The 12,871-nt window shown below is 41.9% G+C and overlaps 1 protein-coding gene across 1 annotated transcript; it reads right to left on the bottom strand.

Annotated features, from left to right (window-relative positions):
* Positions 1-5,266: 5,266 nt before the first annotated feature.
* LOC124256372 lies at positions 5,267-9,887 on the bottom strand. Its single transcript, XM_046690373.1, has 6 exons — positions 9,708-9,887; positions 8,056-8,228; positions 7,663-7,719; positions 7,034-7,173; positions 6,160-6,319; positions 5,267-5,754 (listed from the first exon to the last, which is right to left on the bottom strand). Exons 1-6 carry the CDS (start codon positions 9,769-9,771, stop codon positions 5,599-5,601), a joined length of 750 nt encoding a protein of 249 aa, XP_046546329.1. The 5' UTR covers positions 9,772-9,887; the 3' UTR covers positions 5,267-5,598.
* Positions 9,888-12,871: the final 2,984 nt, after the last annotated feature.

Below are 12,871 nucleotides of genomic sequence, written 5' to 3'. Positions count from 1 at the left end.
ACAGCCTCGCTGTCAGCGGCGGACTTACAAAGGAACAGCCTGGCGCAGTCGATATTCATGCAAATAGCTGTGCGTGACGTAAGCACTCGTTGAATGAGGACAATGCTGGGCTTATATTCTATACATGAATCGTGACAGCTTCGTGATCTACCTGCCAATTGTACCCGTGAAGATCTGGGTTAGAGGTTCAGCAACCCATGCATGTGGAAAGGTGGCGGAATCGCTGTCTTGGTTGACACATGTCTTCAAATCCCAACTAAGTAGATCTGAGTGCGGCGTAAACTCACTACGGGGCCATGCGTCTCCATTCCATTCTGAATTCGACAACCGACGGCGGCGATAATGTTTTGTACAAAAGAATATGCTTGACCTAATTGTCCCTGTTTTGGTACCAAACATGGCTGTGACCTTTCCTAACCTTTTGTCGGGTTTGTGTTTGTTGTTTTACGCCGCACTCAGCAATATTCCGCCTATATGGCGGCAGTCTGTAAACAATCGAGTCTGGACCAGACAATCCCGTGACCAACAGCATGAGCATCGATCTGCGCAATTGGTCACCGATGATTTGTGTCAGCCAAGCCAGTGAGCCTGACCACCCGATCCCGTTAGTCGCCTCTTACGGCAAGTATGGGTTACTGAAGGTTCATTCTAACCCGGTCCTTCACGGGTTCAAGGCCCTGTAACTCACCTTATTTATAAAGTTATACGTGCAAGGCGCTTTAACCTTAATTTGGTGCAAATGGTTGAAAGTACTGCGAGGTAAAGAAAACATATTGCTACATCTTTAAAGATTGAAAAGTTTAGTGCCAATAGGTATACTTTGAACAAACTTGGATCCCCTTGTCATTTTTCATTCACACAAAGTTACAAGAGGTAAAAGAGAAAGTTTAATATTTTGAATACCTGAAAAACTGTGTACAACAGAAACCAACACTGACAGGAACAAGATCAGATGTCTGCATAGTAAGGAACCTGCATGCCGGATTTCAGCTTCATCAGTGACGCAGTACCAAAGCTGCAAAGTGAGTGAGTTTAATTTTACGCCGCTTCTAGCAATATTTCAGCAACATCAAGGCGAGGAACACCAGAAATGGGCTCCACACATTGTACCCATGTGGGGAATCGAACCCGGGTCTTCGGCGTGACGAGCGATGCTTTATCCACAAGGCAACCCCACCGCCCTGCTGACAATGAACTGATGAATGCATTTGCAAATATCAATGGCATATCCATCAGCAGCTTGTTCCAGCAGGAGACATGATTGTGGAACCATACTGTGTTGTAGTCACTGGCCGTGGATTGGATGGAGTGTTTTTACACTTTCCAGGGATGTTACCGAGGGGCATTACAAACCGAAGGAAAGGCGTTATCCAATGTTTAAACTGACCTTTACTCAACCATGTGGGGAATCGAACCCGGGTCTTCGGCTTGACGAGCGAACGCTTTTACCACTAGGCTACCCCGCCGCCCCAGACGGATAACGACAAGGTTGTATGTTGACAGTGTCTGAGGTTCATGAGACAAGGCTGTATGCTGACAGTGTCTGAGGTTCATGAGACAAGACTGTATGCTGACAGTGTCTGAGGTTCATGAGACAAGGCTGTATGTTGACAGTGTCTGAGGCTCAGGAGAGAAGACTGTATGCTGACAGTGTCTGATGTTCATGAGACAAGGCTGTATGTTGACAGTGTCTGAGGTTCAGGAGACAAGGTTGTATGTTGACAGTGTCTGAGGCTCATGAGGCAAGGTTGTATGTTGACAGTGTCTGAGGTTCAGGAGACAAGGTTGTATGTTGATGCTGACAGTGACAGTGTCTGAGGTTCATGAGACAAGGCTGTATGTTGACAGTGTCTGAGGTTCATGAGACAAGGCTGTATGCTGACAGTGTCTGAGGTTCATGAGACAAGGCTGTATGCGGACAGTGTTTGAGGTTCAGGAGACAAGGCTGTATGCGGACAGTGTCTGAGGTTCATGAGACAAGGCTGTATGCTGACAGTGTCTGAGGTTCATGAGACAAGGCTGTATGCGGACAGTGTCTGAGGTTCATGAGACAAGGCTGTATGCGGACAGTGTCTGAGGTTCATGAGACAAGGCTGTATGCTGACAGTGTCTGAGGTTCATGAGACAAGGCTGTATGCTGACAGTGTCTGAAGTTCATGAGACAAGGCTGTATGCTGACAGTGTTTGAGGTTCATGAGACAAGACTGTATGTTGACAGTGTCTTAGGTTCATGAGACAAGGCTGTATGCTGACAGTGTCTAAGGTTCATGAGACAAGGCTGTATGCTGACAGTGTCTGAGGTTCAGGAGACAACACTGTATGTTGACAGTGTCTGAGGTTCAGGAGACAAGACTGTGTATTGTTCCCGGGTGAGTTCAGGTTTTATCTAGACAGCAGTGATGGTCGCGCATGGATCTCCAGGTGCCCAGGAGAAGGCTTGAGTGACACTTGCGTTGCTTGTCACTTTTGGTGTGGATGTGTTATGTTTAATATCGGCATCAACTAATCAATGTTAATGGCAATTGGAATGATATGCCACCGGAACGACATCGTCCAAGGTCATGTTTCGCTCTTTGTGCACATGCCAGGACAAAACGTCACGTTGCAACAAAATACTGCCTCTCCAGTTGTTTCAGTGCTGCAAGACTTTCGTGGCAGCATAGCTTTGATCTTCTGCCAAGATCCATCCCCAAACTTAATGTCTGGGATGCAATGGAGCTACGCATACGACAGGACCAGAACCAGCCGCATACGCTAGCTCAGTTGTGCCAAAGTTCTGATGACATTTTGGGCAACAAACCCCATGTATCCCATGTGTTTCGGCTGTTTCAAAGCAAATGGTGGTCACACCCGACACTGACACTCGTGTTGTTACACCGCCACCCTTTCAGGACAAGTTATCTGTTTCCTGTTGCCTGGTATAGATTGTGTTGATGCATTTATTATAACTAAAGTTGATATACATAAACAATGACAAAGTACAATGTTAGTTTCAATATCAAAACATTTTCACCACTTTACAGGAAGCAGACTGACCTATTTTCCGTTAGTAAATCATTGTAAGCAATCTCCTGTATATTATCCTTATGTGCAAGCTGACATGTTGTGCCATTGGTAAACACGTGTACAGTAGGTACAATTGCAAAACAGTATGTATGTCCCACTAATCGACCTGTGACGTCATGCCTTTGTTCCTGAGCAGCATGTCACGTCGTAAAGATCGTATTTCCAACTCCACGAGGCAGTATGCAAGCGTGGCGGTGTCATGGTGAAAACATCTACCTACTTGAAACTTACATCTATGTAAATGATTCTTTTACCTCACTTTATGATGCAAGCCTTGTTATTGAAGAAGTTGGTAGGTGGCACCAATAGGCTTCCATAGGACAGTCAAATCATTAATTGTTCTTAAAACAATACTTTATTTTATCACATGAATGAAAGCTTGGAAGCAGAGTGCTTACTTATATACAACTAAAGTGACAAGATAACATAGATGGATACTTAACATAGGAAGCCATTTATGGTCCCGAAATCGGTAATAGCAATGCACAAAGGAGTAAAAATAGTACTGATAGGAACTATTGTTAAACGGGGCGGTGGGGTAGCCTAGTGGGTAATGCGTTCGCTCGTCACGCGGAAGATCCAGGTTCGATTTCCTACAGAGGTACAGTGTGTGAAGACCATTTCTAGTGGCCCCCGTTGTGATATTGCTGAAATATTGCTAAAACGACGTAAAACCAAACTATTTATAAACGGTTCAAACATACACCATGCCTTCTGCCTTCTACCGGTAAGCTGCTCCAATGTACTGCATATGTCCAAAAACGTACATATTCATGTCATCTTTAAAGATTCTGATGAGTAAAGGTCAGTTTATACATTGGATAACGTCTTTTCTTCGGTTTCTGAAGCCCCTCGGTTACAGCACTAAAAAGTTTGAGAACACTCCATTCAATCCTAGGCCAGCAAGTATAACTCTGTTCTCCGTCTGCAACAAGCTGCCGCTGGATGTGCCAATATGTGCAAATACATTCATCAGTTCATTGTCAGCAGTCATTGAAAAAAATGCGACAAATCTGACTTTCAAAGTCTTGCAGGACCCCTTCTGGCTCAAGCCCTTTCGCCTAATTTAAGCGTGTTCCTACATCCCATAAGGACATTGTCGATCACGTGTCGCCTCTACACATTCAGTCCCAGCCTGCTATCATGACTTTAAGTTAGGTTCCCCTTCCACTTGAAAGGACGAGTGAGATGGCGTCATTACATCATCCCGGCTGGCCCATAAGATGAGCACTGGCCTCCCGTAAAACTAAAGCCAAAACACTGCTTTGGAAAACCATTTTATTTATTTTCTAAAAACATTTAACAGAGCGAGCAAAAGAAAGGTAATTAGAATATACAAGTAAAAGTCGGAGAAAAAGACCAAAAAAGGTTGACAACAGGGCGTGTAGTTTTCAGCGAGATAATAGGGGAGACATGCTGCCCTGGTTGATAGGGCTGGGGGGCGCCCAACTGAACAAGGGAGTAATTTGAGATTCTAAAGAAACAGTTAATCATACCTCTGGCATGTAAACACAAAGCCTCTGGACTAGCATGTCCATGAACCTAGGACAAGGTCGATGACAATCTGTATTTAGGTACATTATCCAAACAGGGCTATAAACGGATAAGCAACAAGGTAGAGATGTTAATGCACAGCTATAGGCAAGACACGAAGTTTAAGTGCTTCCTTATTGGACCTGTTCATAAGTGCATCCTCCAGTTCCAATAAAGTCGACATCACCTACTTGTGTATGGTGTAATGTTAAAGGTAATAATGTCGTGTTGACATATTAAGTTTTGTTGTTTAAGGCCACATTCGGTACTGTTACACAGGCAAGGTATGTTGTAATTTACAGGACTGTTGGACCACTCTGAGTTAGCCATTATCACCTGGCCTGGATATACTGTAAGACATGCAACCAGCATAGTGACCCCTGGGGTAAAACTGTCTTTGCAAGGGGGAAGGATTCAAAGGAGGAGGATTCACATAGGGGCATGATTGGAAGTACAAAAACTTGAGGATAAAGAAACTAATATCTACACAACACATAATGAAAAAAGCACTTAACTCAATAGTACAACCAACGTTAAAATGACCTTTGTAAATATTCACATGGCTAAAATAAACAGCAGGATACATATTGGTCTCTACATTATGCAGACAGGCAAGGACAAATGCATGCTGACAGAAGCAGGAAAAGGAACACAGAAAAAACTGAAGTTAAATCTCACAAAAACTTTTAATGTCAAAAAATATAAGTCACTGGGTGAATTCTTGTGGACTATTCCCATGTTTGGGGCTTTCTAGCCATTCCTTTTTTGCAGGAATACTTGATAGCTTACAATAACACTGACAAGAACCAAGATAGCTTCCTGGCATAATTGATTTCTTGATCTATGAATCACTTTGTGATTTTATTGGTGAAACATTACAATATGAAAAGATCCTTTGAACTATGAAATCACTTAGTGATTTTTTTTAAACATGGTGCAGTATGAAAAGGACAACAGTAAATGCTGCAGACTGAGTTGAGACCTCTGTCAGCACAATGTCTAGTACTCCATGTTGTAGACCAGCTTGGCGTTGTCTTGAGTGGGAGGGGGTTGGTACTGGACGTGTGGGTGAGCAACTTCCATCCCCGTAATGCGGCTGCTGTGAACCACGGTGGTCGTCACGGGTGTCCTCTGGATGATCACTCCACCAGCAGGCTGAAGAAAACAAGATTATTCTAGGATCTTGAATACTGTTAAAATTCAGAATATCAACAGGAGTCACCAAGTCAGACAAAGCAAGATCTTAGTTATTATATATTAATCATAAACAATTGTACTATTGGATGTTACAGTCAAAAAAGAGTAATTAAAGGATACAGGATTATAGCAACAAGGAACAACCCAAGCCATCGCACAAACAATGCGTACAGATAAAACAAAGACAGCCCAATACAATTTAGTGATAAATTAGCATACCTAGCCCTGGACCAACAATATCAGACTGTTAAGCAAGTCAGGTGTAACTTCCAAGAAAAAAAATGGTATGTTGTGTGGTAAATCAAATCTGGTGAAGACTTGTTTAGCTGCTTCTTAAAACAATTGCTGAGTGATTTGGCTAACCTCATGTCTGCAGGCCAGGATCCCGGACAGGATGGTGCTGACAAGGGTGAGGATCCAAGCAAAGACCAGCACCAGGATGATGACAACGACCATGGCATAGAGGCTCTTGATGTCATCACAGGACATGTCAATTGGGGATGGAGTAGAGAAGTCATCAGGTCTGTAATAGAAAATAATACACATCAGGGCATGGAGAATTTATTATGGAAGTGGTTTTTAGAATACTGAATAAACGAATTGGTAAACGATTATAAAAATCAGTTGTTAGACATACTTGGTTGATGTTTTTAACAGTGTTGCAAAATTATTCAATGAGAGTTAAGTCACAAAATATCTGAACTGTTCAGCTCCTTGTCACATGAGTTAAAGCAGCGACATTAGTCTCAGGTCTCTTGTAAAAATGGATCGTTATGGCAATGACCATATTCTTTCAAAACAAACTTTTTCACAATGGGTGAAGATACTCAGTATGTCAAAGTGTGTAGTACTTGAAGAATGTGTTCCCTTACATTCCATCCTAGTCTGTCTCACAGTCCCTGAACCACATTATGTTCCCTACAGCCTAGCCCTCCCTCCCTAAATGAACCAAGTCTAGATTTCCCCAGGTCCTCAATCTCCCAGCTCACCGAGGCTCTTTTCAATTTAAAACAGGTTTATTTGTTACTATTAAAAATAAATAAATATATATATATATATATTAAAAAGAGGAAAAATGAGCCGGGGTCTTCAGGACCGCAGGTTTAGACGATTCACACGAATGACCCAGCGCGATCAAACCTACGGATCCTGGGAAAAAATCATGCGTGTACTCAGGGACTAAACATTAGTCTAATTCCATCCATCCATCCATCCATCTATCCGCCTAGTGACTTACGAGCACACACACTTCTCCCCAAGGGGGGTACACTGACTGGGATGAGAGACAGCCAGTCCTGCCATGGCCAAGATTCCCACGATGAAGAAGATTCCCATCACGACTAGGGTGATGATGCTGAACACCATGTGGGTGATGTACTGAAGGACAGAGGACATTACATCAGCATTATGTGAGTGAGAGAATGAGTGAGTATAGTTTTAGACCGCTTTCAGCAATATTCCAGCAATATCGCGGCCGGGGGGACACCAGAAATGGGCTTCACACATTCTACCCATGTGGGGAATCGGCATTCCGTGTCTTCGGCATGACAAGCGAATGCTTTAACCACTAGGCTACCCCACCGCCCCTTGTACTGGACGACGGAGCATGACAACGCGAGTGTGATGTTCTGGAGGACATGATGTATTTGAGGACATAACATGAAACAACATGTACTTTGGTGGTATTTCATCCATGCAGTGACCAGAGAGACGGCAAGTTTTTCTAAATGAACAAATTTATATATTGCACATGTCATCAGCGGGTTTCAAACCTGTCCACTCAAAATATTTAACTGCTTGGCTAAGGCTTGAAGAGCAGTAGAACACTACTAAAAAGAAGCATAGAACACAATCGGGACCACATACCGCTGCCTTCTTTTGGATGAAAGCCGAGAGGCAACCGATCAGCCCAGGAACAATGTACTGAAACAGTGGGAAACCCTGGTAACAGTAATGTCTTAAAAGTGATTTAATAAAGACATACAAACACTTGAACAACAGCCAACACACTACAATATACTGGAAGTTCCAGTTAAAAGCACAGGACACAAGAGTTAAGTGTTTATCACTTGTGCAGCTCCACAAAACCTTTTCCATATTCATAAAATCATTATAAAATGCAGAGTTCATTGTGTCCAGTTAAGTCTTCTGCATGTTTCCTTCCCTCCTCCCTCCTAACTGTCACAAAATCTGCTATAAATAAATGAGGTATCGCGGTTACGTATTAAAGTTCATTTTGTTGGGTTTCTGAAAACTTACAGCAAATCCAAGGGACCATATAGGCGCATTAGCATAGCTGAACGAGTTGGTGTCAAGGTCGCTGCTGTGGAACTGGCTTCCGTAGTTGTCACCCATCTGCTTGTTGACTTCTTTCACTAAGAACTTCTCCGCCTTCATCAGCAGCACACTCAACACAACGCTGAGGATGATACCTGGGAACAGATAAGGGGGGCACTTGCCGATGGATGGTTGGAAGATACAAGATCCCTTGACAAACTGGACAAACCATATTCCATCTATATTTGACAACCAACAGTGCATACAGACAGCAATAAACAGCACATCCACAACCAATGACAAGAACCCACAACTAAACTGCGCATTCTAAACCTAAACAACAGCGACTAACCGGATCAGGTTGTCAGGTTCGCTGACTTGGCTGAAACATGTCATTGTATCCCAATTGCATAGATTGATGATCATGCTGTCAATCACTGGATTGTTTGGTCCAGACTCGATTATTTGCAGACCTCAGCCATATAGCTGGAATATTGTAGAGTACAGCATAAAACTAATTTCACCACATATCTGTCTTGTAAATTCGCATGCTGCATTATATTTATATCTCATTTTATATAACATCTAAAAAGGCACAGTTATCTAGTGTATTCTGAACTTCAATAACATTATTCATTTAAATGAATTGTGAGAAATAAATACTATTCAGTATTCTGTTCTAATTCTCTTTGCCTGCAATATGGTGTAAAACCTAAGTGTACAGTAGATTTACTGATCCCCTAAAGCAGGACAACCATGCACATCCGTCGGACACAGTAACTACCTCCCTCCCCATCCTGCGAACAAACATCACGGCTACGTCACTCTAGTCAGCGGTTAACCAACAGACATTTCCTGGGTCGCCGTGACCGAACGGCAGTGTGAACTGTTTCAACGATATAAGCTGGTATTTCAACACAAAACACCTCTCTATGCTCTAAAATAACTGAATCGCGCAACACTCAACCCTGCTGGGTCACGAAGGTTTCAGCGGGCTATCTTTAACACAGATCCGGGCTCAACCCGACAAATTGCAGAGTTGTGAACTGAGAACATGGTCTCGGGTGGTTTTACGGTCAATTCAGGGGAGAAAAAAACCCATAAACGTATAATCGTGGCTAGATTACACCAAAACTTTCACAACGAATTTGAAAGCTGTTTTCAATTTAAATGTATGAACCCATTTTATCTCTTTAAAACTGCCTTGGTTGGTTTAACCACCGCAATTGTGATATTCAGTTTCTGGGTGTACTGCACTTTACCGGGCGCACTTTTTCCATAGTTGATATCTGTAAAATATTTCGCATATTCCATGAAATGCCCTCGGTTGGGGTTTCTTGGAATTATCTCTTGAGCGTTTTGGTTTTGTTTTAATTTTGTTATCGAAAACAGATAGATCTAACAGGAATCACAGTCAAGTAACAGCGTTAAGTGGTATTCCAAGCGTACGTGACATGGCACACAGTGGAAACAACAAGCTCGCCCACCATTACAGTCACAGCCGAGAAGCCCGCAGCCTCCGCCACTGTGTTGACTTCCAGCCAGCACGCGGCCATCCACTGCCATGCCAGCTCCCATACACACGGTTCTTTAAATTCGCCAAAACAAAAAAGACATTCTTTCCTAATACTCACCGAAAACGAGCACAATTGCGGAGATAATTCCGGTTGCGTTGTTATGTCCTTTACTTGCCGCCATGGTGGAAAGTGGTAGCTTGAGCTCTAATCCTTATTGCGAAGTTCTCCAAGAAATGATGGCGATTTGAAGCGGGTTGCGCAGCTTTATGTAGCCCTAGTCAGTGGAGCTCCTCGCATCGACAGTGACTGGTGCGATGGTGAGGAGAGTTTATAAAGTCTGACCTGATTAGGGCGGGAAAGGGCGGCTTTTCCACGAAATTCAGTGAAATATGTTTGCCTCGAGCGTTACTCGGTTCAAAGCTTGATCAAAACATTCATTAAGACGTCACCTTCGCTGTTGGGGAGTATTCAAAACACGTGTTTACGCGGTCCAATCTGTGAATATGCAGAGTAATGGATATATGGCGACACGATTGTTTAATTTTTTTCTTTTGTCTAGAACATGTTACATAATCGCACGAAGCTATTTATAAGCCTGCCCGGGCAGTGTGTTCGAGCCCACACCCTGGGGGCAAGCCCCACCCCAATGAAAAATATATTTAAATTATGTGCTTTATTTCCTGCATGTTGGGACGTTGTGTGTTACACTGCATTGGTAACAAACACTGCACCATGGTGATTTATTTATTGCTAATTCATTTACGTCTTTCATTTAAGAAACAATGTTTACATAGGAAACGATAATTTTGCACTTTTTGGTGTTTACAGGTTCATTCGAAGTATGTGGATTTTATGTATTTTGCCATATCTTAACGCAAACCTTCCTGTCATTTTAAGGAAAATAAAGTAAGTATATTTTGTGAAACACTTACTGTAAAGGACTCTGCTAGTCTGAGTGAAATACTAGAGAATATAATTGTATGAAATTATTACCGATAGGTTTCATCGCTTTAATTGATATCTCAATGTCATAAGTCGGCATGGGGATGTCATGTTAATCTAAAATAGCCTTTCATTCTTCGCTGATCGCTGGGATCTGTTTTTCTATCTTATTTATCATATATTCTTTTGACTTAAACTTAGAGGAACACTTACGTGAAGAAAGAACAGGGTAATAACTCTGCGATTCTAAGAACCAATACCTTCAAACTCCGCTCATGCTTGGAGGTAATGTGGAGATAGACAATGGACTTTCTATTTTATTCTTTTCATCAGCAACCCAACCATAACCAACCGCCATGTTTAAATCTTAAATTAGTCTGAGTGAGTGCGTTTAGTTTTACGCCACACTCAGCAATATTCCAGCTATATGGCGGCGGTCAGTAAATAATCGAGTCTGCACCAGACAATCCATTGTTCAACAGCATGAGCATCGATCTGCGCAATTTGGAACCGATGACATGTGTCAACCAAGTCAGCGAGCCTGACCACCCGATCCCGTTAGTCGCCTCTTACGACAAGCATGGGTTAATGAAGATCAATATTCTAACCCGGACCTTCACGGGTCTTAAATTAGTCTGAAGATTCCCGCAGTCAACAGTTACACTACAATTTTTAATGTACTAGTAGCCTTATCTGATGTAATGATCGAATTACAACAAAATAGCCTTTTTCTTGGACACCATGTGTTTTTTGGTATGTCTTTGGCGACGTTGGTGAAAGACGAATTTGGTATGCTGGTTAACAGACATCTCACCTACAGACTGTAATTTTCTTTCAGGATATGAAAACATCTGGATTTATGAAACATAATTTGACGCCTTTTTTAACAGGTCTCTCTCGTGAGTGATTTACTGGTAATGTTACTTTTTTGAACAAACTTAATGGACAACAACTTCTTTTATTTCATGACTGCGACGTTTCGATACAGATTCTTGTACCGTCATTCCTGCTTGACAACGGTATAAGAATCTGTATCGAAACGTCGCACTCACGAAATAAAAGAAGTTGTTATCCATAAAGTTTGTCCTATATTGTACTCTCAACTTCTAAAATGCCACTCAAACAAATGTTACTTTTATCAGTTAAGGAATGAACAAGTTGCAAGGACTGCAGTCATTCCTCGTGCACCAAAATCATAACTTGCTTATACCACCAACAAAACCACTAATATAAACATATATATCCACGAATATTCTCTTTATGTTTTCCCTTTTTAAAAAATGTTTCACATGTATTAATATCCCAACAAACAAACGTGTTGACATTAACCAACCCGACCGGAAATTTAACGAGAGCAGATATTGCAACAGCGTTGAGACATGTCGAAGCGAGGTTATATGTGTTCATTCCGCGAAGCATAGGTAGTGAGCATGACGTAATATGTCGAAACATGTCCTGACCTGTGCCTTCATCCAGTTTCCGGTTATATTCGAGGACCAGCGTTGGTGTCATATAACAAAAATAGTGTATAAATCATTTATTACCTCATACCTGTTATTTATACCTTTAATTACATACCAGTGTTCCAATTCAATATTATGGTTTTATAATTGTATTTATAAAGTAATATGTCAGAGTGTTCTACTTAAAAACCGTGTGACAAACATCAGTCTTAAAGTAGAAGGTAAGGGACATAACTCCATACATACATACATCGCTTTCTGTGGATCAACTCGCTTTCAGGGCTGAGAAGAAACACACGAGTACATTTCCTGAGTGGATCCTCTTAGTATACACCTTCTTCCAAGCAACCTGGCAGTGGAGGAAATCAGATTCACACTTTAAACGAGTTCATCATAAATTGTGCTGGGCACGGTATAACTTCAAATCTCCCGTCGCGTCGTGTCACTTCCTGGTTGATGAAATGATTCATTAAGTGGGGTGCACAAGGTTCAAGAACACAATTCCTTACCCTTCCCAGTGTCTCTAAATTTATAAAGTAGAATGTTCAGAATCTAAATGTAACAGTGTGTAAATAAATGTCATTTTAATGTGTTAAACTTCATTATTTTAAACTTAGGTATAAAACTTTATCATTACCAAACTGGCCTGTGTTAACACTAACACTTGCACTGTTTAACTAACTCACTGGTAAGCTAGCTTGGGGTCTATTGTTATGGTTAAGTGATCTGTGTCAGGTTCAATCTCTGCATTGGCCTGTTGTCAAGGTTCCTATTGTTTCATAAATTTCTCCTTCTCGTCATATTTAAAGCCTTCTACTGCCTTTCATTTGTGGCAGTATACATTTTTCTCCTTGAGACCACAATACCTGCACAGCA

Source organism: Haliotis rubra, unplaced genomic scaffold, assembly GCF_003918875.1.
Source record: "Haliotis rubra isolate DU_JTF1 unplaced genomic scaffold, ASM391887v1 Scf626, whole genome shotgun sequence".
NCBI lineage: Eukaryota > Metazoa > Mollusca > Gastropoda > Lepetellida > Haliotidae > Haliotis > Haliotis rubra.
Note: the sequence above shows the minus strand (reverse complement) of the source record. Positions and strands in the feature narration are given on the sequence as shown.

Coding starts and splice junctions, on each gene's coding strand:
- LOC124256372 (XM_046690373.1), bottom strand. CDS start 9,771: ATGGCGGCAAGTAAAGGACATAACAACGCAACCGGAATTATCTCCGCA. Junction 8,229..9,707: donor CGCAATTGTGCTCGTTTTCG/GTGAGTATTAGG, acceptor ATCTGTTCCCAG/GTATCATCCTCAGCGTTGTG. Junction 5,755..6,159: donor TCCTGGCCTGCAGACATGAG/GTTAGCCAAATC, acceptor TGTTTTCTTCAG/CCTGCTGGTGGAGTGATCAT.